The following is a 26,247-nucleotide window of genomic DNA, read 5'->3' on the forward strand; positions in this document are numbered from 1 at the left end:
CGTTATTCTTTACCCTAGGGGCCACTGTTGGGCTTGTTATGGGGCGGCTCTTCTGATGGATGGAGACATAGACTCTATTGATTATGCAATTACAAAGCAAGTTTTCTTTCTTGTTTTTCAAGCAAACTGGCCAAGTTGGATAAACTTCCAGTTCACGTCTATGAAGTCGATGAGGAGGCCGACAAAGATGAGGTGGGTTCCTGCTCTCTCCTGCCTCTCTTCTCGCTTGAGTCTCTGATTGTGCAGGCTTCGGGAGACGTGCCGACCTTAAGCCCAAACAGGAATTGGGATGTTTAATGAAGCAAAGGAAGAATTTTTTTAAAATATATTTTTGGGTTGTCTTAAGGTTCCTGCTTTATCTTGACTGCTCAGCACCTCATGTTCTCTGACTTGTGTTTTGTTCTGAGATCATTTGCAAAGATTTGGATCAGATCTTAGACCTTGAATTTAGACAGTTTTTCAACAGGGTCTCTTCCCCTGGCAGCCCGTGGAAGTAAAATGGTTATTTCTCCAGTGACTGTTTTAGTGCAGGCTGACTTTAATAAGCTCCCTAACTCTTGGAGAAAAGAGGTACTTAGAGAAGTGTAGAAAGAGTGTGGGGTCTTACAGTTGTCTGCTCAGGAAGGGAATCCCCATCGTGAGTTTAGACTCCTTCCCCCTTTCCTTAGCTGTACACTGAGTACAGCATTAACCATCTTTAGAAGTTAATATTCATGGAGCAACTTGTTTTAGAAATAATTCTCAGAAAGTTAATGTGGCTCACGGTAAACACCTTTAATCCCACCACCCCCTGGGCAGAGGCAGGTGGATCTCTGTGAGTTAAGGCCAGCCAGGGCCACACAGTCTTTTTTAAAGGAGCTGATTACAGGACTGGGAGGCCCAAGTGGAGGTTCACATGCAGAGGTGCCCCGGGCTTCGGAAACCCTTGGCGGGCAAACGATTCCTCAATTCCAATGATAATAATGCGAATACCACGGATACTGACAGTGAATGGTTGGGAACAAAGCTGGAGCCAGGCCTTCTTCCCATGGCGGTCAGCTTTGTCACCAAACCCGAGGCCATTTGCAGGCAATGTTGCCTCTGTCTGTCTACGCTCTCTCCCGGCGTGTGCAGCCTCTGTCACTGGAAGCTGATGTTGTCACCGTGTAGTCCACACGCTGTGCAGCCAAGTTACAGAAAAAAAAAATGTCAAAAAGTGTTCAGTGGCTTAACGATTTGTGTTGGGCCACATTTATAGCTGTCCGTGGCTGTGTGTGCTGGCTGCAGCTGGGACAGGCACCAGCCCAGTGCCCACCAGCTCACACCCAGAGCTCGCTGGGTAGGTCTGAGCTTGAAGACACTTTTATTCTAGCTCCTGCCTCCTCCGGCCTCCCTTCCCCTCACCCGGTCATTTTACAATGCCTTCCTGCATTGCCTTGTCTTTCCTTTTCTTTATTCACCTTCCCCTGAACCAAGCCTCTGGGAAGCATTTCAAGAATTTTCTTTTGTCTTCTAAGCACGGAGGAGTGTCGTTTGAAAACTTTTTTTCATGAAACCGGGTGAGGCAGTTCAACTGAGTGGTATGTGGTTTCTGCGGCTCATTAAATTCCCAAAAGTAAAAATTTGGCCAGAAATAACCTGACCTTAAAAGAACAGGATATCTGGAAGTTTAGGCTCATTTTCCTTCACTGCAAATGGACTCCAGTGTGACTCAGGGGCATTGGTGTCCCAGTAGAGTAGTGGTGAACAGATGGAATGATTTTCCCATTGGTGAAACTCACAGAAAATAATCTATGTAAAGCAGTGGATTGATGTTGTGGCATTTTCCTCACCTCCTAGGATGCTGCTTCCCTGGGGTCTCAGAAGGGTGGGCTCACCAAACATGGCTGGCTGTACAAAGGCAACATGAACAGTGCGATCAGCGTGACCATGAGGGTAAGAGGGCGTCACCCTGCTTCTCCCTCACATAAACCTTGCTACTCTGGCTCGAGCATACTGCACAAGGTGAACAGGCGTGCCGTTTTTCCCCACAAAAGGGATATTGTCAGGCTCCTAAGATGCTTTCCTTCTAAAGGACCTGAGTTCAAACCCCACTACCCCTACCAGGCAGCTCACGACTGCCTGTAACTCCAGCTCCAGGGGTATCCCACACCTCTGGCCTCCACAGGCACCAGCATTTCTATATGCATACCCACACACAGGCACAGACACATAGTTAAATTTTTTTTTTTTTTAAAAGTAAAAGTAGTTTAAGAAATTATGCAGGAGAGGCCAGGGTGAATCTTAAGGAGAAAAGAAACAGTGAGAAGAAGGTGAGGTGAGCACAGAGATGGGAAGTAACCCAGGGGAGTGCTGACTACCAGAATCCCGAGGCTCAAAAGACATCCCTGTTGTATGAGTGAGGAACTTGGGCGGTTGAGAGCATCTCTGTCTCAAGGGTGGAACTTTTCCCCTACCTTTGGGTGGTTCCGTAAAATCTCAAGCTCTGTGGGTGAGAAACAGTGACCCATGGATGATGGTGACACCTTCTTAAGACAGATAGGCAGGAAGACCATGAACCATGGTGGGGGATCTTCCTGCAGCCAGGCCTGTTACCAGCAGCATTGGCTAGACTCCCACTGGGGTTACAGAATTCCTCAAGAGTCCTAGTGGCTTATCCGTCCCCACTGTCCATTTAGAAAGAAGAACTGTCTCTGTTTGTTTGTTTTGTTTTCAGTCATTTAAGAGGCGGTTTTTCCACCTGATTCAACTCGGTGATGGATCCTATAATCTGAATTTTTATAAAGATGAAAAGATCTCCAAAGAACCCAAAGGATCCATATTCCTAGATTCCTGCATGGGTGTGATTCAGGTGAGTATGAAAAGAATTTTTATTTAGGTTTCTGGTCTGCAGCGATACTATGCAAGAATGAGCAGATTCAGGGAAATGCTTCCAAACATGGTGTAATTAGGGTAGAAACATAATACCTAACCTGAAAACAAAGCTTACTTTTCATCATTCTGAAGATGGCAGGATACTGTAGTAGGCAGGAGCCCTGCAGTGTGCGAGGTTTTGTGTTTAAAACTTGGGCATGATGACAGAGAATGAGGCAGAGGGGGATCTTAAGTTCAAGGCCAGCCTGGGCCGCGTAGTAAAACCCACCGAACTGGGACGTTTGCTTTCTAACATGGAGACTTGTTCCATTTCACAATTCACAGTGTGTAAAACACAAACACCCTGATTCTTCAGAATCTGCCCGAGGAATCTCGGAATGAAGAATGTGAATGCCTTCCTTCTGAGGCCCTCAGACAGAGGGGCTCTGTGACCAGTTAACACTCCCCCTGTCAACTAGATAGTAAATGGATTCAGCATCACCAGAGAAGCCTCTGGAGAAGTCCGGGACGTAGCTGACGTAGCTCTTGGGTTTGACCATGGGTCTTTTGTTTGGGTGTTTACATTCTTACCTAAAGTTCAATTGCATCTCCATCCTCTGGTGAAGACGCTCACCTCATTGAACAGAGAAGGGCTGAAGTGTACTGCTAGAAGTGCTGCACCCCTGCACCCCTGCACCTCAGTCCTGGACCCCCCAACAGGGAGGTAGAATGTTAGAGCCTCGCCTTCCTGCTCCCTTCTGGGCCGTGGCGGTTCCCACCTGCAGGGCCGCTGTCCTGGACACCCTTTCTTCTCTTCACCTTCCCTGCCATGTCGCGTTCTCTGCTCCTTCCTGAGACAGAGCCTCGTGTAGTCTAGGCCTCAAGACAAGTGGAGGGTGAGTGGACCTTCTGATCCTCCTCCCTCCACCTCCCACGTGCTGCGGAGGCGGCCATGCACCACCTCCTACGCCTGAGCACCCTGGGGATGGAGCCCTGGCCTCGGGCATGCTGGGAGAGCACTCTACCAGGTGACCTGTTTCTCCAGCCTGTTTTCCTCCTTTTTATTGTGATTTTTAAAATTTTTATTTTGGAGGAGACACCCTCTAGTTACTAGAGTCTAGTAGCTGCCTAAGAAACTTTATACAAAATGATACATTTTTATTTACTCTATCTGCAAATACCTTTTATTCTAGTTGTACTTGGCTCATTTTTTAGAAATCTCAAGAAGTTTTTTGACCTCAGAACATCAAAGGCATTACAGCATCTTCTCATCACCATTGTGTTTAGGGACATCTGCTGGAGTTCTTGCTTTCTGTTTTTTATGATCACCTCTTTGTAATTTAAAAAGATACTCATTGTTGTGAGGGGTTGAGGTGGTGGTGAATCCCACAGCACACATGGCCGTTGGAGAACAGCCTCGCCTTCCACCACTGGATGGGGCCTCCGGATCAAGTCCAGGGTGCCACATCTGTGAGGCAAGCGCCTTTACCTGCTGAGATCTCCCTGGCCCCTGATCTCGTCTTTCATTTTCTGAAGTCTAGGTTGCTCTGTCTTGGATTTTATTTATTAATTGGCAGACTTTTTTTGTTAAGGTAGGTATGCGGATAGAAACTAGACATAACAGATGTGGGATCTGAGGATTCTACAGTGTTTGTCCACCTGATGTCTTGCACTTGTAGCTCATTCTAGAGACTTCCAATATGTTCTGTCTGCCTGTCTTCATGAGATTTGGTCAGTAGCTTTATTTTGACAAGATGACAAAGACCCTGTTTGAGTCTCTTAGCCAGATGCTAAAGTCATTGGGTTCATTTATCTTTCTTCTGTTGGAGATCATAGCCATATTGACTCTACCCTTATTTGAGAAAGTGTTTTCATCTATTTTGTCCAGTGCTCTGGTAATTATGACTCTCCTTGTCAGAAGCGAAAATTAGCACACCAAGTTAGAAGTGTGGGTGTGGCAGGAGAGATGGGGAATGCCGCAGGTGGGGATGCTGGGGACAGGGACAAACTAGCTGCCAGGTACCTAAAGTAAAGGAAGCACCTGCTACAGCTGATGAAGCCAGATGAGCATTGCTAGCTTTTGAAAACAGCCAGAACAATGGAATTTTAGTTAGATCTTGGCATGTTTAATTTTTGGAAACCCATAAGCCACAGGGCAGGACCTTAGACTGCAAATGGTGGGCATGTGTCTGAGCCCTAGTTCAAGACTGTAGCATTACTTCACAGTCCCTGAAAAAGTATCTTCAGCCAACAACCAATCAGCTGGTGGATCCCCTACCAGCAGCCAATCAGCTGGTGGATCCCCTGCCAGCACCTTCCCCCACAAGCTGCCAGTGTGAATAACAGAGTATATTAAAGTATGTCAAAGCTTGCTGATTAATTGTAAGTAAGTATCAGAGTGATTCATTAATGAGTTTATTGGCTTCCTGCGTCAGATTTCCACGCTCAAGTTTCATTTATGTGAAGTTGAAAGACCTGGGAGTTACTTTTTTAGCTGAATTTTCTGACATAGTTGAAAGCAAAGCTAGATGTGTTTTTTCCACCCTCATTTTGAAGTAAGAAGTAATTCTTTTTGTTTGACAAGAATGTCCTGTTGCAAGTCTGCAACACAGTGCACAGATGTTTATTGTTGGATTGCTCTCATCAAGCTGCTAGCCTCATGGGTGCATTTCAGACTCTGAGGTCTGACCCCAGTGTCCATCTCTTCCTTCAGATTCTTTTTGCATATGTAGCTCATAGCATTTCTCATTTGCTGAACTGCATATAAGTCTTCAAAAGACTAATTTCCTTTTTATCTCACCTGTTTGAAGCTGAGCATCAAAGGTTGTAAGTTAAGCCCATCTATGGTAGCATACACTGGAAGTCCTAGCACTTGAGGTGGAGGCAAGAAGTCCCAGAGTTTCAAGTCTTTCCTGGCTACCTAGGGGGTTTGAGAGCAGCCTGCCTTACATGAGACCCTGTCTCAAACAACAACAACAAAAAGAAACAAAAAGTTGTGATTTAAATGGTTTTGAGGAAAAAAAACAATACTTTGGGATGTTTGCTTTTTAATTTTGATCATGTGTATTTACTGTTCATGGTATTGTGTTCCTTAAGGAGATCTACATATAAGTATATATTGTATGTTAACACACTTTTCTACCCTCTCACATGCCCCTCCCACACCCCTCTGTCGGCCCCCGCATTAGGAGCTCTTCATATAAATATATAGGCTATGCTAACACATTTCCCTACCCTCTCATGCCGCACCCGTCTTTGGATGTTATTTGAAATAATAGCTGATTACTGCTATGAATGAAAAGAAATGCCTAAGGGGAAAGTTTCCAGGTAGACCTGAAAGAGAACTTAAGTCTTAAACCCTAACAGTATTTTAAAGCCACAGGAGTTGGTCCATTAGACTTGTACTGCAGATGAAGAAAATGGCTCTCTGAAAGGATCACTTAGACTCAAGGCCTAGTGCTTTTACTTGACTTTTGTGTGTTTGAGGAATAGGTGATTCCCCAGTACACAGAGAAAAGTCCTTCATTCCCAGCTTTCGCTCCTTCTCAATTCCTACCTTTGCATTTAAGTGAGACCTGAGGTGGCAGTTACTGAGCCCATGGTGGTTCGTATGGCCTTACCCAAAGAAGCATTTAGCTTCAGGCTTCTAAAAACTGTGCTGCAGAAATGATGGCCCTTAGGTCACCTTGTGCCTGGGCACTACACTGTGCAGCATCCTTGAACTGCAGATAGTTGGGTGTCGAGACAGTCTGCCTGCTCAGCAGTCAGAGGGGGATTGTGACACCTCCCCCTTCAGCCTGTGCGGACTGTTCTTCAGAGATGAATCTCTGTCTAGTGTGGTTAGCCTGGAGTGTTTGTCTCTAGGATATATTTGTCGGTGTCTGGAGATGTTTTTGACTCATAGCTGTCCCACTGACATGTGATAGGTGGAGACTGGGATGCTGCCAAACATAGTACAGTACATAGAATAGTCCCTTGTGAAAAGAATGATGGACTCGAATGTGAGCAGCACTGACGTGGACTAACCTTGGTCTACACTTAACTTATCTTCCTTCCATCCCATAATGGACATGCAAACTGGAGACAGAGTCCACATACTTTTAGGATTAATAAATGATGGAAAAGTTCCAGGGAAGTAAGCAGAACTGATTGGTAGATAGTAGTTAGCTTTTAGAAAGGCAATGGTGGAGCACAACTTGATTTTTTTTTAAGTAATTGAATATAACATTTACATGTGAGATTTCATAGATTCAGCTATTTTTCAAATGCCCACTGTGTGCCAGACATTGCTTTAAAGATCATGGATGTAACATTAAATAAAGAGAATGGATAACCTTTCTCCTTGAGGGATTTCTGTGCCATTGCAGGGGACAAGTAATACATAAATTAAATAGAGAAGAAAGGTAATGAGGCCTGAAAGATGGCTCAGTGGTTAAGAGTACAAGTTTGGTTCCCATTACCCATGTTAACTGGCTCATAAGTGTCTGTAACTCCAGCTCCAGGAGATCTGATGCCTCTGGCCTCCATGGGCACCTGCACTCACATGCACATACACACATGGAAATATAATCAAAAATAATAAAAATAAACCTTAAAATTGAACAAAGAGAGAGAAAGCAGCAAATGTTCTTAATCACTGAGCCACCTCTCCAGTCCCAGCATGTACTGCTTTTGCAGAGGACCCCGGTTCAATTCCCAGCATGTATATGGTGGCTCACAACCATCTGTAACTCCACTTCCAGGAGATCTGGTATTCTCTTCTGACCTCCTCTGGGACAAGCCACACACATAGTATACATAGATACCACAGACAAAGCACTCATATACATAAACTAAAAATATTTTAGTTTTAAAAAATAGGTAATTAATCAAATGGGAAGGTTAAAGGTGGAGAAGGTGGTCTATGATGAGGGTTCATAGGGAGGGAGTTTGCAGTTTTAAAGTAGTATCGGAGAGCTGAGAAGATGGCACCTTTAACAGATAGGGCAGATTATCCTGAGCTACTTCCCAATGTGTCTCTTTTACCTGTTTCCATCACAGAACAACAGAGTCCGGCGCTTTGCTTTTGAGCTCAAGATGCAGGACAAAAGCAGTTACCTTCTGGCAGCAGACAGTGAGGCGGAGATGGAGGAGTGGGTCACGGTTCTCAACAAGATCCTCCAGCTCAACTTTGAAGCTGCAATGCAAGAAAAGCGAAATGGGGACGCTCATGAAGGTGGGTAGTTCCGCGAGAGATGGGGAGATGGGAGCCATTTTCAAAGATTTTTATTGTGTTAGATTTTACTTCCCTGAAGCCAGGCATGAGGATTACCTATAATTCCAGCCTGTGGGGGAACAAAGGTAAGAGACACAGGTTTTGAGGTGGCAGCCAACTGTCTAGGGAGTTGTAGGTTAACTGGAGCTACATAGTGAGCTCCTGTCTCAAAAAAATAAAACAAACAAAAAGAATTAATACTTTGATGATGTTTGTGTGGCATGTGAACAACCATGGTATAGGGAGGCAGGCCTGGATGTGAGGCCCAAGAATATCACTTTTAGCTGTGTGACCTTGCACAAGCTGCTTATGTTTTCTGAATTTCAGTTTTTACTTGAAAATGGAAATAAGAGCTAGGGATGTAGTTCAGTTGGTAGAGTTCTTGCCTTTCATGTATGAAACCTTAGGTTCCCAGTACTGCATAAACCTTGTGTGGTAGTATACACCTGTAATCCTAACATTTAGGAGATCAAGGCAGGAGGATCAGAAGTTTAAGGTCATCCTTGACTACTAGTAAGTTCAAGTCTAGCCTGGGCTACATGACAGCCTGTCTTTAAGAGAAAATAAAAATTGTGTGTGTGTGTGTGGGGATAATTGAAAAGAAAATTACCGATGGAATGAGTAAGCTTAAAAGTGTGGCTCTAGCCATTGGCACGGAATCTTGTCTTTAAAGAAAGTTACTACTGTTGTTGGTATTACCTTCTGAGATTTTCAAGATAAAGATGGATAGTAACCTGACTCTAAATTACAGGGAATCAGCTGTGTTTTTGATGTATGTTCATATTGTACTTCAAGCCCATAAGTGAACAACTCAGGTTGTTCCCCAAATTACCTGAGAGTTTGAAAAAAGCCAAAATACTATTTTCTTGATCTAACCAAAGCTTCTGATTGGGTGTGACTGTGAAGAATGTTGCACACAGCTAACCTAAGTTCTAGTGTGTGTGTGTGTGTGGGGTGTCTGTGAAGATGTTGCACACAGCTAACCTAAGTTCTAGTGTGTGTGTGTGTGTGGGGGGGGTGTCTGTGAAGGATGTTGCACACAGCTAACAAGTTCTAGTGTGTGAAGGGGTTATGAAGGATGTTGCATACAGCTAACATGAGTTCTAGTGTTAGGGAGGTGGCTGTGAAGGATGTTGCACACAGCTAACATAAGTTTTAGTGTGTGTGGGGGGAGCTGTGAAGGATGTTACACACAGCTAACATGAGTTCTAGTGTGTGTGGGGGAGCTGTGAAGGATGTTACACACAGCTAACATGAGTTCTAGTGTGTGGGGGGGAGCTGTGAAGGATGTTACACACAGCTAACATGAGTTCTAGTGTGTGTGTGGGAGCTGTGAAGGATGTTACACACAGCTAACATGAGTTCTAGTGTGTGTGGGGGAGCTGTGAAGGATGTTACACACAGCTAACATGAGTTCTAGTGTGTGGGGGGGAGCTGTGAAGGATGTTACACACAGCTAACATGAGTTCTAGTGTTAGGGAGGTGGCTGTGAAGGATGTTGCACACAGCTAACATAAGTTTTAGTGTGTGGGGGGGAGCTGTGAAGGATGTTACACACAGCTAACATGAGTTCTAGTGTTGGGGAGGTAGATAGGAAGGATGTTCCGTATAGCTAACATACGTTCTAGTGTGGGGGAGAAATTTAGGATGGGGAATCTAGCTGTACAAGGTCTTGAGTGTCACCACTTTCCTTGCTAGACTTGGCCATCAGTGTCATTCCAAAGCCCTGAGCTGTTTGGAATGTTCTTTCAGACTTAAGAACCACTACATTCGGGTTTCTTTGCTCATATTAAATAAGAAGCTTCAACTACACATGACTCAGTAGATCTTTTTTGTCATTTAGATGATGAACAAAGCAAACTGGAAGGTTCCGGTTCTGGTTTGGATAGTTACCTGCCTGAACTTGCCAAGGTGAGGTCATCCTAATATTCCCACTCTTGACTGAATGCTAAATGTTTCTCATTTCAATGCTCTCTTATAATAATAACGCTGATGGTGTGATTGTCTCTGTCTGCTTCCTGATGTGAATGTGAGGGGATGGCAATTATTATACACTAGGGACATTTCAGTCTATTTTCCAGAAAATGCCTTACAAAGTATGTTGCTATTTTTAAGATGCCACCATTGTATTTAATATGTCAGCATAAATATTGAAGAAATAACCAAAATACATGCCCATATATACCTAGTATTCTCTCTTATTCAGGCTCCTCTCACTTAAATTATGTTCATTGGTGTCTTAGTTAATGTTTCTATTTCTGTGAAAAACACTATGACCAAAAACAGCTTGGGGAAGAAAAGGTTTATTTCAGCTTACAGCTCTTAGGTCACAGTCCATCACTGAGGGAAGAAGTCAGGGCAGGAACTCAGTGCAGCAAACTGGAGGCAGGAACTGAAGCAGAGGCCATGGAGGGGTGCTGCTTACCGGCATTCTCATGGCTTTCTCAGTCTCTTTCTTATGGCACCCAGGACCACCAGCCCAGGGTAGCACTGTCCAAAGTGAGCTGGGCCCTCCCATTCCAATCAAGAAAATGTACCACAGGCTGGCCCACAGTCCAGTCTGGTGGAGGCATTGTCTCCACTGAGGCTCCTTTTTCTCAGATGACCCAGGTTGTGTCAAGGAGCCAGCACATTTGGGCACCCTATCTTACTCAAATTAATAGCCACAGTTCCCCAGAGAATGATTGTGGATTGTGGTAATTTCGTCACTTACTAAAGAGGAGCTGCTGAAGTTACAGAATGTGTTCCTGGGTCACCCAAAACAAACAATATGTAAGAAAACAACTACAAAGCCAGGTTCTTCATGCATTTTGTAATTTTGAAAAACCCCAGAGTTACTGAAAAGCACAAGAAAAAACAAAAGCACCGTGTCTCCACTGCCCAGAGCCCTGTGCCGCCATATTCCCTCATTCGCATATGTATTTAAAACATAACTTCAGTGACCATTGGCAGTTCCTCTAAACACCGCCTTTGCTCCCGTCCTCCTCCCTGCCACCGTCCCTTGAGCATCCACTGTGATGTATTTTACTTTCCTTTTGTTTTGTGTTTTTACAAACACATTTACCATAAAGATCCTGGGTGGTGCTTTGTGTGTTCATTTGTTTATTTTGCACCGGTGTTCAATAATATCACATTTAACCTAGTTTTGGGTACAGATCTGGTCAGTCATTTTTATTGCACTGTATAAACACTTTAACTCTTGGGCTATTTCCATTTTTCTTATTCTGAACAATGCTACAATGAATATCCTTGTCCTGATCTCCTGTGTGTGCGTCTGTGCATGATTCTTTTTAAGAGGAGAGTGATGTCTTTGTCTTCACTGTCCCTCTATCGTCTTTGTGTTATTGCCTTTCTTTTTTTATTATAGTAAAGTGAAATGGTGACTGTACACACCACATGATAAACACTATAATAGAAACACGGTGTGTCTCTATAGGATTGCAAATAGACTGGCATTCAGCATTGACCTTTCTCCCTGGATGACATGGTTCTTCTCAAATATAAATCTCCTTCCTGGCTGGGATTGTAGAGTACTGTTTTTCTTCAGGACTTAGCTATTTCCACAGAATCTTTTTAGCACCTGCCCATTAAAGTTAACTTTAGAGCCTCCCATTGTAACCTCTGCCCGGCCTGGAGGAGTTTTGGCTTCTGTGTTTATTTTCATGCTAGTCCTCTGTGTGTGTGTGTGTGTGTGTGTGTGTGTGTGTGTGTGTGTGTGTGTGTTTTGCTGAAACCCAGGGCCTTGCATATGGTAGACCAGTACTCTGTCACTGAGCTATACCCCTCACCCCGTCTTGTTAGGAAGTCTGGGTATCAGTTGACTCCCATACAAGTATCCTGTTTCTGAGTGCTCAGAGGTTCCCACAGCAACATGCTTGAACTTGTTTGATTTTCAGTTTTTTGAAGCAGCACATTGATGCAGTCTAGAAATCAGAAAGAACTTTAGGCTTACTCGGTGAACAGAATGGTTACCTAAGATGAAGTTCAGGTTATTTGAGCCCAGAGTTGGTTATTTAACATCTGCATTTTTAAGCCAGGCATAGTGTCACATGCTGCTGGGGAGGCTGGGACAGGAAGGATGCAAGATTAAGGTCAGCTTGGGTCATAGCAAGATTCTCTCTTAAGCAAATCGTAACAGGATAAAACCAACAAGAAATCCAGTTTTTTCCCTATGAAGTTGTATAAGAATTTTAGTCTTTTCTTCTCCTGCTACCTGGCCAATGTAATTTTTCAAAGGAAAAGGGGGAAGATGTATTGTCTTTCTCCCAGGGTACTACCATGAGGACTATTGTAAGTGTGGCTCTGTCAGTCACCTGTACATTCTGGTGGCCTACTCAGAGATGTGATGTGTGAGGAGCCAGGCTCTTAGTGGAGATGCCTGTGCCTGGTCCCTTCATGGTCAGCCTGGGTGTTAGTCCTGCTAGTGAGCTTGGGATGTGGCTCATTTGTACTCATCAAGGGAGTATGAGAACTCGCTAGCAAATGGACATCCTGTTTTTGAGGAATGAATTTCCATGGTTACAGAGTCAGATGAATTGTGTGTGGAATGGGGTGGGAGGGATGCAGGGAGGGAAGGGGAGTTTACTCAGAGGAGGAAGAGGTCAGGAAAGCAGGTTTGATGGGAGACTCAGCCACAGTGAAGATTGTAGAGGATGCTGGATCAGTAGGGCAGGGCAGAAGGCAGCTGGAGGTGTTACTGGCCGAGTTCTCTCTGCATGGCTTGTATTTGCCTCACTCATCCTGTTGCTCTGGCTTTTGTTTTCCACTGTGACTGAGACTTAGCCAAACAGGATATGTCTGACGGGAAGTTGTTTTAGTACAAAATAACCGATGTTTCATTCTGGAATATTATGGACTTGGATTTTCAGGGCCAATTGTTCCTGGAGTGTTTGCTTGTACTTGGAGTACTGAAAAACTTTACTGTTCTCATATTAGGGACATGCTATATTTCCCCCAAAACTTAAATCTTTTTCTCCTACTGTCTAGCATGGAACCAAACTGTTTTTATTGTAAATATAACAAAATTCATAGCATCAGTCTTACAAGTATTTATATTTAAAAAGCCTATATGAACCAGTAAATTGGTTTCTTCTGAGAACTCAGGGCATTCCTTCCTCTGTTTGCCTTGATGTTAGGTGGCAGTGGAGGGTGTGTGTTACCTTCTTGTGTAACGGTAATATGAAGAGAACCCCCACACTCTCTCTTAATGTATTTTCCATCTGTGGCGTGTGTGTGTGTGTGTGTGTGTGTGTGTGTGTGTGTGTGCAAACAGTAGCTCATGCTTTGTTGCCTTGTATTCTGAAAGAAAAACAGTTTCACGTGACTCTAGAACTGATTTTTTTATCATTTTATTTCTAAGTCAATGGATTTTCCTATCCAGGTAAAGCTTCCATAGTGGAATATAGGACAGTGTGGTGTCTGCAAGTCTGTAGTCTCCCTGAGACTGAGTAAGGCATGGGGGCCATGTTCAACAGGACTTGTGGGAACCCATGTGGTTTCCTGGCCACATTTTTATAAGAGTTCTAAAGCCAAGTCTGTAACAAACACTTCCTTCCCTAAGTCCCAAACCAGAAAACTATGCCATTATTACGCCGAGGAATTGGCTGTGGTTTGGCCGTCATTCCACTGCTAAGCTTCCTAATTCTAGAATGCCCTAACCTGGCTTTATGTCTTGAGGTAAAATGTTAGTCCCTTTGAGATAAATATCATAATGCAGTGATTGTGTGTTGTGGTATCCCTTTAATTAAGAAATAAATAATCCAGAGGCTGGAGAGATGGCTCAGTGGTTAAAAGCACCAGCTGCTCTTCCAGAGGACCTTGTTTCCATTCCTAGTACCTATATGGTGGCTCACAACCATCTGTATCTCCAGTTCCACGGGATCTGATACCGTTTCTGGCCTTCATGGGTACCAGGCCTGCACATGGTTCACAGATATGCATACAGGCAAACCACACATACTCATAGAAATTTTTTAAAGAGTTATATATTCCAGCCTTAGGGGTTTTGCTAAATTTGTTTTATCTCATTCTGTGTAAATGACTCAGCAGTCAACACAATGTTTTCCCTGTACTTTTGAAATAAAATAAAATTGGCCATAGACTTTTTTCACTTCAAATAAACTTGAGATGCATCACTATCTTTCCTGGAAACTCTTGAATGTTTGGTCCTTAACTACTGACAATGAAGGAAACACAGGGAAGGTGTGTCATTTGTGGCTGAGTTTAGTGTTTGCTGAGTTTAGTGTTTGTTTTTGCTGAGTCCTCTTCTTTAACTTGTGTGCAAGTGGCAGTTTCTAGGGAGGGTCTCTCTGCTCTTGTCCATTTTCCTCACATTCTTCTGTCTACTGAACCTAAAATAGAAAACAGGCCATGCCAGGATGGAGCAACGGCTGTTGGGAAGAAGCCTCCTACAGCCGCACCATGCACTGACCGACCACAGGCTGTTTTCAGAACAGGACTGCTTCCTGCCACCCCGAAACCTGCTCAATTACATAGTCTTGGGATAATTTTTTTAACAGCTATATTTTTGTGGGCACTTAGGCAATGAAAGTGCATATTATAAGTATCTTTACTAAATACTAATTAAAATTTTCCGTTATGCTTCTTGTAAGTAAAACTACTTACAAGTGTTGTGCAAAAAAATTAATCTTTTTTCTTCAAGATCACCCTCACCTTCCTGACAATTCCAGTATTCAACTTACTCCGATTTTTCTCACCAAACTGGGTGCAAATAAAATGTATACATACATGGGTAAGGCTTTAATTATTTCCTAGAAGAGTCTCATGACTTGCCTGACATTTTGACAGTTTTCCTACCACCTAAACGTAGTTCACAGCTGTCTCTCTGGGTCAGCAGAAGAGGTGGTCTTTCTGCAGAGTAAGTTTGTAATGGAGCACACGCAAGTCAAGGGTGTAATAGTTAATTGGTGGATATGTATACTTTATTCAGCCATGTCTTTTAGGAACGTTTAGATGATTTTCTGTTTTCAGCTTCTATAAATTGTATAGTAAGCATCATGACATGGAATCTGTGAGCTCTTATTTCAGGAGGACTTCCCCAAGCTGGGATTTCTAGGTCAAAGGTTATTGTGTTCTGATGTTTTAAATATTTCCAGTGTCTTGGCCTTAAAGAGTATAACAGTTTATATTCCTATTTCTCTGCCTTGTTCCCAAAGGTTTGTTCGGGTTTTTGGGTTTTTTGTTTTGTTTTGTTTTGTTGTTGTTGTTGTTTGAGACAGGGTTTCTTTGTGTAGTTTTGGTGCCTGTCCTGGAGCTCGCTCTGGAGACCAGGCTGGCCTCAAACACAGAGGTCCACTTAGCTCTGCCTCCTGAGTGCCGGGATTAAAGGCGTGCGCCACTGCTGCCTGGCCCAAAGTTTTTTTTTTTTAGAGACTATTTTATTCTGCTTCAACATATCTTTTCCTGCTCATTGTTTGTAATTTTTTTTTCATGTTTATTTGCTGTTTGGGGTTCTACTTCATCTAGTGCATTCTTTTTACTTAGAAATTAAAAGGCCAGGTAGGGAGGCGAGTTGGCTTGCAGAGCTAGTTATGAATGTCATTTCATTTACAAGTAGGCCACTGGTTAAATATAGTCATGAGAATTTGAGTCATAGCCAAGGACCTATTATAACAACTTCATGACTGAAAAATTAGTAAGATTCTTAATTTCCCATTGGGTTAGGTTAGAAATACAATAGTAGATGTCACTTAGCCATCAACAACGAAGACAGTCAACGTCTTCACTGTGGCTGTCACTGCCCCCTGTCTAGGGCAGAGAGATAGGTGACTCCTGGAGAAGAGGACATTATAATCAGAACTCCATATTTATCTGTAAAAACGAAGAGTTGAATATCTATGACTGCCAAGAATAATGCACTATGGGAATGATAAATAGGAGGTTAGAGGTGACTTGATCTTGTGAATGTTCAGATGCCTCTTTCACACGCCGCCTCCAGATCCTGCCTCTCCGTCTCCAACCTGCCACCACGTGTCTGTATCCTTTTGTGGCTTCTGTCTGTCTGTCCCTTTAGTTTCGAAGCCCCTGGTGCTCTGCTAAAACTCATCCCACATTCTCTGAGGAATCATAGCCACTTCAAGACTTCCATCCTTGCCTGCATGCAGATGTTCTCCAGGTCTGCAGCTCATATCCATGGCCGATACTGGAAGATTCCAGCTGCATACCTCACAGTGCAGCTGAACCCCATTTTAAGCTTCTCGGGGTTCCAGCGCTCTGCCGTCTCTCCCACAACATTACAGCCTGTGCTGCCCATGCCACAGTGCACACCTCTTGGATGGCATGCCCCTGCCTCCCAGAGACCAAACAGGGTTGTCGAATAGCTTGCATGTTCCGATGGGTCTGTATCTTGTTTACTTTCCCACGGTTGCGAAGACATGATCAAGACAAATGATAGAGGAAGAGTTGATTACCGTTTCAGAGGGTTAGAATCCTTGGGCACTGTGGTGGGTAGCACAGCAGCAGGTAGGCAGGCCCGGGCTGGAGCAGCCACTGAGAGCCTACATCTTAGTCCACACGCTCAAGGCGGAGAGAGGAAAAACTAGCTTGGAATGAATGGTGTGGGCTTTTGAAACCTCAAAACCCCAAATGACACAACTCCTTCAACAATTCTACCCCTCCCAAAGGATTCCACCAACTGGGGATGAAGCATTCGAATATATGAGCCTTATGGGGTGGGTCCTTCTCATTTAAACTGCCACAGGCGGCTTTCAGACACATTCTAATACCTCTGAGGGGTGGGGACAAAGGATTTTGTTCACAGATAAATTATTTTGTCCACAGAGCACCAGAGAAGCAGAAATCAAACTGAAAAGTGAGAGCAGAGTGAAGCTTTTTTACTTGGACCCAGATGCCCAGGTAAGAGCTAATTTAATATTTAAAATATGAAATTCATACATGTTTAATATTCAGTGTACTGTTGAATATTGAGAGCAGTGTTTAGCCAGATTCCCAGAAGGCACCAGCCTGAATCTTCAGGTCCACGCTAATCATATAAGGTACACCTTAATCATTAGAGTGTGGCACACAGCACTGTAGACACCTGGGAGGCAATGATACTTCTCAGCTAACTTTAATCCCCGAGAGAAAGCTGGGAGTGTGTACAACCCACATTTGTGTCCCAGCAAAGTCCAAACACGGTGTGACAAAGACCTTCAGGGCCTGTGGCATTGAGTGTAGCTTAGAGCTGCCGAGAAGGGACAAGGTTCTACTACATTTCCCCTCATGCCTCCCCCCTCATTTGTGGTCCTTTTAATAGACTTAGCTCTTCCTTTTAAGAGACTCTCCCACTAGCTTTAATAATAACCATTTTCTAAGTTTCTTCACACACCTCCTGTTTACACACTCTGTTTACTGTGGTAACATGCATGCAAACCGTACATTTGAGCCATCTGAAAATAAATAATTCAAACTTTAAAAAGTAAAAATTTTTTAAAAAGTAATAAATATATTCTCTATGGAGCCATGACACCATCCGTCTCCAGAATATTTTAATGTTTTCATCTTTACAAACTGAAACTCTCTTTAAATAACGGTTCCTGATCCCTGACTGTCCCTAAGCTCCCCGTGACCTCGGTTCCACTTTTAGTCTTTATGAGTAACAACTCATCAATGTGGAGTGGTACAGAATTTGTCTTTTGTGTATTCTTTTACTTACATGTTTCCAAGCTCCATCCATGGCTTTCCGTTATGATTGATTGCTATTATTTGTTGGGACAGTGCATGTGCTCTGAAACCTCAGCTCCGTGTGGGGCCAGAGCACAGCTTCAGGACTAGGTCCTCTGTCCACCATGAGTTCTCAGCTCACACTCAGGCGGTCGGGGAGATAGGCACATACTTTGCCTTCTGGGCCTTTTCATTGATTCAGAATTTCCTGTTGTTTTTTTTTTTTTAAAGACCACTTCTGACTATATATCCCTGACTGGCCTGAAACTTGCTATGTAGACCAGACTAACCTCAAACTCACCGAGATCTGCCCGCCTCTGCCTCCCTGGTTTTGGGTTTACAAATGTGCCACCCTGTCCAGCCCGGAATTTCCTTCTTATTATGGAGTGTACATGTCTGTATGTATACACATATGTGTGTATGTATGTATATATACATATATAATGTATTTTATGTGTCCTTACACATGTTAATGGGTGTTTAGATTGTTTATAGTATTAATTCCTGCATAGTTATCCATCAAGCAGACATATCATCACTTACGTGACTGTTATGATATCAGCACATGTCTATTAAATATGTGACTTCACAGTGTTGCGTAGCACTATTATGGATGAGTGTATATAGCTTTTCCATGTTTTAGGCAGTTTTATGTGAGAACACGCAGGATGGGATTTCTAATGGGAGTACTATGTGTTTATATATCCACATTTTCATTTTAAAGAAACTTGACTTCTCCTCCGCTGAGCCAGAAGTGAAGCCATTTGAAGAAAAGTTTGGGAAAAGGATCCTTGTCAAGTGCAATGATTTGTCTTTCAATCTGCAATGCTGTGTCGCTGAAAACGAGGAGGGACCCACCACAAATGTAATTTTCCTTTTGAAAAACACAGGTTTTTTAAAAAAGCCATCCTAAAACATGCAGGGAACCAATTAGGGACCAGAGTCTGCTCCTGTCCCCCCCGCACTTGGTCTTTGGAGGGGAGAATGTAATAAAGAGTTGCAATAAGGTCCCCCTGGTCACGGGCACAGACTCTAGCCTGGGTGACCTGATACTCCAGCCGAGTGGGTCAGCTGAGGGACCAGCTGAGGAAGGAAGGCTCACCTTAAGCCATACTAAAGAGAGAGGTGGAATTATTTGCCCTTTAGTAATACTGTACTTTTCCTTCCCAGAATTCTCACCTCCCAGCACAGTCCCTACATAAGCCAAGCATCCATGAGGTTCAGCTGAATGTGCCCACCTTGCCAAATTTTAGAAAGGTGTGACTTACACACACACCCCTTTTTAATGTTTTTCTTTCACATGCTGGACAGAACCTGAGTGCTTTGTCCAATCCTTTGGGCTTTCCTACCCCTTTCTCAAAAGCCCCCTCTCTATCACATGGCTGCTTGTCCACCATGTATCTGACCTCGACGCTGGCTTAAAAAGGCATCGCATTTTTCCTCTTCTCTCCTCCATTCTTCTTCCCTGGGTGGCCGCTGAGATTGACAGCTTGATCACTCTGGGGTTTTTCATTTAAATTTTAATAAAATTGGCTACAAGTTTCAAAATAATTTTTGAAGACTAAATGTTTTCCTTTTTAAATGTTGATCAATTTCAGGTGTCACAGGTTTCCCTTTATACTGTAGCCTGGATGTGGAGACTCCACCCATAGAGGGGCAGGGTTCACACTGGGGTGTGGATGGCGTGGGGGCGGGTTTGTGGGCAAGGGTAAGAAGGCAGATTTAAACTGCATGTTCAGGACATGGATTTCATGTTGGGTGCTCCAAGGAGATCAGCTGGAGAGTGTGCATTAGCTAGTGAGGCTCACGAAGGAGTCATAACAGTTCTTAATATGCTTCATCGCCTAACTCCGCGTGACAAGGAACAAAAGTCTAGTAATCATTCAAGGAGACGTCATAAGCGGGGCTGCTCGCTTTGTCTGGACTGTCTTGCTGATGATGGTGTTATGTTGATGTTACTGTTCAGGTCGAGCCTTTCTTTGTCACCCTGTCCCTGTTTGACATAAAATACAACCGAAAGATTTCCGCTGACTTCCACGTGGACCTGAATCATTTCTCAGTGCGGCAGATGCTGGCTCCCACATCCCCAGCTCTGATGAACGGCAGCCAGAGCCCACCTGCCTTCCAGGATGCCCTTCATGCCGCAGCCATGCAGTATCCGAAGCAGGTGGGGAGCGTTCACACCACTCAGCCTTCTCTTCGCACATGCTATTCGACATGTTAAAAACTGCTCCAGTGAGACCCTGTCACGCACCAGTGGGGCAGTTTAGATCGTTAGTTGTAGGGCGGCGTATGTAATTACGTAGTGAAGGTAAACTGAGGGAGGAGTGGTCTGGGGCTCTCATTCATTTCCTTGAGCCTTTTCCTGCTTGCCTTCTCCACCAAGAGACTTTTGGAGCAGCTGGTGGACTGAGGAGCACCTGAGATGTTTGGCGCCAGTCTCCTCGCCGGCTGGACTGTCTCACTGTCCTTTGCTCCTTTGGTGGTCAAGGGGTGTCTTTCAGTCATCTGGGTGGGATTCTACTGATTGAAGAGAGCCATTTGTCTCCCCAGGGAATATTTTCAGTCACGTGTCCTCATCCAGATATATTTCTCGTGGCCAGAATTGAGAAGGTCCTCCAAGGAAGCATCACGCATTGTGCTGAGCCGTATATGAAAAGCTCAGACTCGTCTAAGGTATGAACGGCTTTCATGCTCCATGATTATTACAGAGTAACAGCCGAAGAGATGACTTTTATGCTAACGTGTAAACTGCACTTGTTGACAGTCCGAAGTGCATGGACGGATCGGGGGTGGGGGGTGGGGGATGGGGGGTGGGGGTGGCCCTGTCCATGAGGCACATGCCATGTTGGCTGAGGACTGGAGTTCTGCTCCCCAGGACCCACATTAATGTCCCGTCTGTGGCCATAGCACTCGAGAGGCAGAGACAGCGTCTCCAAGGCAAACTGGCTAGCTTGTGTGGCCAGAATCAATGGGCTCTGGGTTCAAGTGAGAGCTAGCTCTTCACAAAGTGGCAGCCATCGGTGAAGATGTCTGACATCAACCTCAGTCCTCCTTAAACATGCACACAATCTCTACACACACATGCAGACATGCATACAGACATGATGCATACCACGCATGAAAAACACAGTTACGTGTGTGTATTCTCCATTTAATTTCATGTACCTGGTTTGTCACAGACAGAGCTGAGCCCAGGTGCTGGCACATGCCAAGCGTATGTTCTGTCACTATCTAATTTCTTCCTCCTGTGTCCAATTCTTTCTCTTTTTTTCCCAAGAGAGGGTTTCTCTGTGTAGCCCTGGCTGTCCTGGAACTCACTCTGTAGACCAGGCTGTTCTTGAACTCACAGAGATCTGCCGGCCTCTGCCTCCTGAGTGCTGGGATTAAAGGTGTGCACCACCACTGGCTGGCTGTGTGTCCAATTCTTAATGAAAGTATTCTCGTGTGTAAATAAAATACATCATTTTGCTGGTCTATTCTGACATCTTAAAATTTAGTTTTCAAGGGAATTATCCACTTGATACTAAACTCTGTGTCGTTTTTAAAGCACACATACTGTAGTCAACCAGTGTTTATTGTGTTTGCTGGTGTGCCTCTTGGGTTCTGGTTTGTAGGTCAGAAGTTACAGAGTCTAAAAACTTAGAAAATGGAAACCTACAAGTCTTTAGTTTTTTCTTACTCTCCCACGGCTGGAGTGGCCAAGGACAATTGACTGTGGCGTTCACACACCTTTCCTTAGGTTAGAGTAAGCGGTTGAGTGCTCCTGTCTCCGCCAGTTTTAACTGGTTTCAGGGGTTTGAGTTTGGTTTGATATTGTAACTGGTCATTTGAGGGAGGGCCTCGGTGTATTAAGGACTGGTCAGCCGATCTAGTATGAGCAGACATTCCCGAGCTCAGAGGTTTACCAAATTGACTCAGAGATTCCAAAACTTCATCCTTGTGGCCGCCTAAAGATCCTAGGCACAGCTACCAGGATGTATAGGATGGTGTTAAAGAACACGTTCATGGATTAAGGAGGCCTGGACGCAGAGGGCCAAGGTAGCCAGGGTACTTCTGACATACCTCACCTCTAGAGGCCCCAATGTCCCACGTGTGGGCATAGGATAATGTTGCTCAGCCTGCCTTCCTCACAGGGCCAGGGTACAGATCAAACAGGCCGTGGAGCAGACAGTGCTGAGAACACTACATATCCCAAACAGCATGTGAGATATTTGAGTTCAGCTCCCATCAAGTAAAAGCCCATTCATCAGGCATCTTCAAACACTAAGCTTTTTGGCTGATAAAAGTTGAGTCAAGTTTGTTTCCTGGAGAGAAGAAGACATCTTATTGTTCCAAGCCGAGTCTGTAAAATATTAGATGAGAAGTCTTTCTAGTCTTTTATTTGATGAGTCAATGGTGACTTCAGATAAGACCGCACTGACAGAACATGCTTCCAAGGTGCGTATGCTCGTCAGTGTTGCTGCTTCTGCCGGCCATGTGCGTGAGCTAAGATTCGGCAGCCATGTTGGTACACTGCAAACACATCACGATGAGCTATCTTTTTCTCTACCTGCTTCCCAGCATCCCTTGGGGGGGGGGCGGTGTTCCTTCCTCGTCACTGCCACAGCATCTCATTAAAACAGGCATCAAGGTTCAGCCATCTCATACCTGGAGAGGTTCTTATAGACTTGGTATGGTGATATTATTTTGTTCTGCCAATCAAAGTTGTGTCTTCCTTTTTCCCAAGATGTACACAAGTCGTCTAGAACATCACCCAGGACAAATCTTCGTTGTGCAGGCCGGGGAAGGACTTCAAAGGAGAAGCAGGCCCTCAGCCCCTGCTCTCATGCATGTCCTCTTTGTGTCCTTGTTTGATTCCCATTGAAGACAAAGCTACTAAAGCCTTGTGTTTAGCATTAGTTTTACTCCACAATGCACTTGCTCATTGCTGCTCGAATCTTTTTAGGGAGTTTTTGTGTTGTTTGAGGTGAGATCCAGGGCCTTGGGTGTGCTAGGCAAGCATTCTTTCCCTTAGCGATTTGTTTGAGACAGGGTCTTACTATGTGTCTGGGACGGGCCTTAAACTTGAGATCCTCCGGCTTCTGTCTCCTAGTGCTACCATTAGGTGTGCACCATGACACCTGACTAAAAATCTTGAATCTGAACATAATTAAAGTCAACTCTTGGGGAGGAAGAATTGAGTGTCTTTGTTTAAGGACCACACACCTCTAGATCCTGGTATAAATCTCTCAGGGATGGGTATACATACCCCACTAAAAAGAAAGGGCTGTACAGGCAGTTTCTTGTCATCTATTTGAACCAAGATGTGACTGTGGAAGGACCACAGAGTTTTATAGTGACAAGGGATCATGAGTATTGTCACCCACACCCTCCATTTTTAAGGTGTCACCCACACCCTCCATTTTTAAGGTGGGGGAAGGGGAAGAAGAGCTCATAGGGTCACATAGCAGCTTTTGTGGATCTTCAGATGGGCGTCTCTTGCTCTGTTGATTGTTTCTCACACTTGATGGTGCTTGCAGATTATTGGAGGGCCTGTCAGGGTACAGTCCTGACCAGAACGGTTAGGGCAGCCTCCGGGGCTCCTTTAACTTTGCTGCTCAGAAGAAAACACTGGCTTTCAGGTGTGAGCAGTGTTCCTAAAACTGGTTTGACTTGGATCCACTCAGGTAACATAAATGACCTCCAAGCTCCTTCCTACACATACAAAAGACACTCAGGTCCCCTCTTGACTCTTCAGTCAGTCACACTTTGATAACAGAGCACATCACAGGACAAGGATATGTGGGGCAATGGAGTGGTTGATAGAACCACTCTACACACATGCCATTGGCCAAAAGCCAATACGCTTATTGTGTTCCACCAACCTAGAACAAGCCAAAACTGATCGTGAGGAAGTGATAGTGTTTGTGTATAAAGCAAAACTGTAACAATGAAGGGCAGTGTCTAATTTAAGCCGGTACCTAATTACGGCGTTGCCTGGATTGTGGGAATCTGTACAAGTTGGTGCGCATTAGGAGCTGGGGAAGCTTAGATTGTTCATTAGTGCTTTCCTTGAACTTCTGGTAGATAGATATTTGGGCATGAATACCAAATATGAGTATACTCAGTGGCTTACAATTAGCCCTTAGTCAGAAGGAAATGAAGTCTGTGAGAGGAAGAGGCTGGCGCAGAGGAGCCTGCCTGCTGCTGGCAAAGACTGGCACGGTTGATATGCATCTTGGAAACAATACTCTGTAGTCTTGAGAGTCACTGCCAGGGCACATTAAATAAAGAAGTCCATACTGGGTTTGAAGCCAGGCCTATCTGTCACTTCTGTAAGAAGTGCGTTTGTGTGCATCTGGTGGTATGGGGAGGGCTTGTTTGATGATCATACGATGGTAGCTGCTCTGGTCTCAAGTCCCCCGTGCCAGAGTATTTCAAAGCTCTGTTCTGGTGTGTTCCAGGTTGCTCAGAAGGTGCTGAAGAATGCCAAACAGGCATGCCAAAGACTAGGACAGTACAGAATGCCGTTTGCTTGGGCGGCAAGGTAAGGGAGAACGCCTTTTATACTTGGGATGGACCGATGGGCAAATAGACTGACAGACAAGTAGGCCTACTTATTGAGTTTATTATCCTGAGTCAAAGAAGATTCAAAGAGATGAAATCAAGAATAAATAATCACCAGATCTGAAAATGCATTTAGCAATGGCACAGAGAGGAAAGATGTGGGCCAGAGAACAGTTGCTGGACCCGTCAGGGTGAGCGGGAGGTTTGTTGGGGGAGAGTCCAGGCCCTGGCCGTGTGCCTCCAGCTGGGACGGTGCATCTGGGGAGTCCCACAGTGGCTCTATCCCTGTTCCCTCCTTCTTTCCCGTGTGAATGTGTATGTTGTTTTCTCAGTACAAGCTTTTGGCTGGAACTGTTCTCTGTGTAATTGAGTTAGTTGTGGTTGTCCTCATTAATACTTGCTGCATTTGGGGATAATGAGATTTCTGTTGGCCTCCACCAATGGAATTAAGATTAGTCTGTGTGCAGAGACCAGAATTCTCTTTATTTTGCTCTTTGGAAAACTGTGTCTTGAATGTTGTTTCACTGTTTCAGGACATTGTTCAAGGATACATCTGGAAACCTGGACAAAAATGCCAGATTTTCTGCCATCTATCGGCAAGACAGCAATAAGCTTTCAAACGACGACATGCTCAAGCTACTGGCAGACTTCCGGAAGTGAGTTTTAAGGTGTTGGTTGTTACCACACATGAGAAGTTCTCATGGTGGGGAGGGGAGGGGAAGTGGAAACAGTCATATAAATTATGTCATTCAGAGCTCATGAGGGGCAAATGGGGAATGGATGTGGACAGAGCATTTCCTAGAGTCCAAGAGAAGGAACAAACCGTTCTGATTAATTGGAATTCTTGCTGGAAGTTTTAGTGGTGTGGTAAGACAGCTTAAGGGTAGAGGTAAACATAGGCGGGAAGGATACAGCCTGAGGGAACAGTGTCAGCTGGAAAGGCAACTTGCAGGAGGAAGTCAGGAGAGGTGGGCTAGTCACCAAGTCACAGGCCCACTGGGTGTCATAGTGGGAAAGGAGATGGTCACCAAAGATAAACAATCTTGTAAGATTAATCAACTCTCCTGGTACTGTTAAATAAATGTGGAAGGAGATAATTTACATAATCCTTACCTAACCAGTCCTTGGTTTACATGCTTTGCACATATTAATGGGTGTATACATTCCCTGGGGCTTCAGCAACTCCTGCAAACCAAGTCGCTTAATATGCAGAAAGGTGCCCAGCTCAAAGCTTAAAGAAATGTTGATAGGACCACACCTCCCAGTCTGCAAGTGACAGTACTCTCTTCCTGTTCCAGCTTCCAGTGGCCATGGCTTTCCTTGGTTTGTGCATCATTCCAGTCTCTCTGCCTTTGCCTTCCCATGGCCATCTTTCTGTCTGTCCTGTCTTAATCTTTTACAGGAGTCTCAGAACAGCACACAAAGCCACAAGCAGATAGTCTCAACTTATGCCCACATGTTGGCTTTCTTTTTTGTTTGCCTTTTTTTGTTTGTTTTTCAAGACAGGGTTTCTCTGTATAACCTTGGCTGTTCTGAACTTGCTTTGTAGACCAGGTTGGCCTCAAATGCATAGAAATCCTCCTGCCTCTGCCTCCCAGTTAGAATTAAAGGCATGTACCACCACTGCCTGGCTTGGCTCTCATTTTTATAGGGGGAGGTGAGTGTGACTTTCAAATAATGGTCTGAAGTGTACTTATCATATCTCACATACACATACATTGTTCTGGGTCACAAAGGAGAAATCGTGGACATGATCGAGCTATGGGTTCAGTTACTGTGTTCATGGGTGTCCAGAGCAGAGTGAGATTGATGTTGTGTTACTGTGTTCATGGGTGTCCAGAGCAGAGTGAGATTGATGTTGTGTTACTGTGTTCATGGGTGTCCAGAGCAGAGTGAGATTGATGTGTTACTGTGTTTATGGCTGTCCAGAG

General features: G+C 44.4%; 1 protein-coding gene across 30 annotated transcripts in view; it reads left to right on the forward strand.

Moving 5' to 3' along the window:
• The window catches only part of Dock9 (dedicator of cytokinesis 9), a 269,995-nt gene that overhangs the window by 146,821 nt on the left and 96,927 nt on the right, over positions 1 to 26,247 (forward strand). For all 30 annotated transcript variants that reach the window (XM_037208305.1, XM_028868260.2, XM_028868248.2 and 27 more), the window contains exons 5-15: positions 123 to 192; positions 1,819 to 1,914; positions 2,696 to 2,830; positions 7,873 to 8,047; positions 9,930 to 9,997; positions 16,886 to 16,960; positions 18,492 to 18,632; positions 19,734 to 19,934; positions 20,321 to 20,443; positions 24,214 to 24,296; positions 24,850 to 24,972. In XM_037208305.1, coding sequence (XP_037064200.1) covers positions 123 to 192; positions 1,819 to 1,914; positions 2,696 to 2,830; positions 7,873 to 8,047; positions 9,930 to 9,997; positions 16,886 to 16,960; positions 18,492 to 18,632; positions 19,734 to 19,934; positions 20,321 to 20,443; positions 24,214 to 24,296; positions 24,850 to 24,972 — 1,290 coding nt within the window. The remainder of the gene's footprint in view (positions 1 to 122; positions 193 to 1,818; positions 1,915 to 2,695; positions 2,831 to 7,872; positions 8,048 to 9,929; positions 9,998 to 16,885; positions 16,961 to 18,491; positions 18,633 to 19,733; positions 19,935 to 20,320; positions 20,444 to 24,213; positions 24,297 to 24,849; positions 24,973 to 26,247) is intronic.

Source organism: Peromyscus leucopus, chromosome 9 (genome assembly GCF_004664715.2).
Source record: "Peromyscus leucopus breed LL Stock chromosome 9, UCI_PerLeu_2.1, whole genome shotgun sequence".
Classification (NCBI taxonomy): Eukaryota; Metazoa; Chordata; class Mammalia; order Rodentia; family Cricetidae; genus Peromyscus; species Peromyscus leucopus.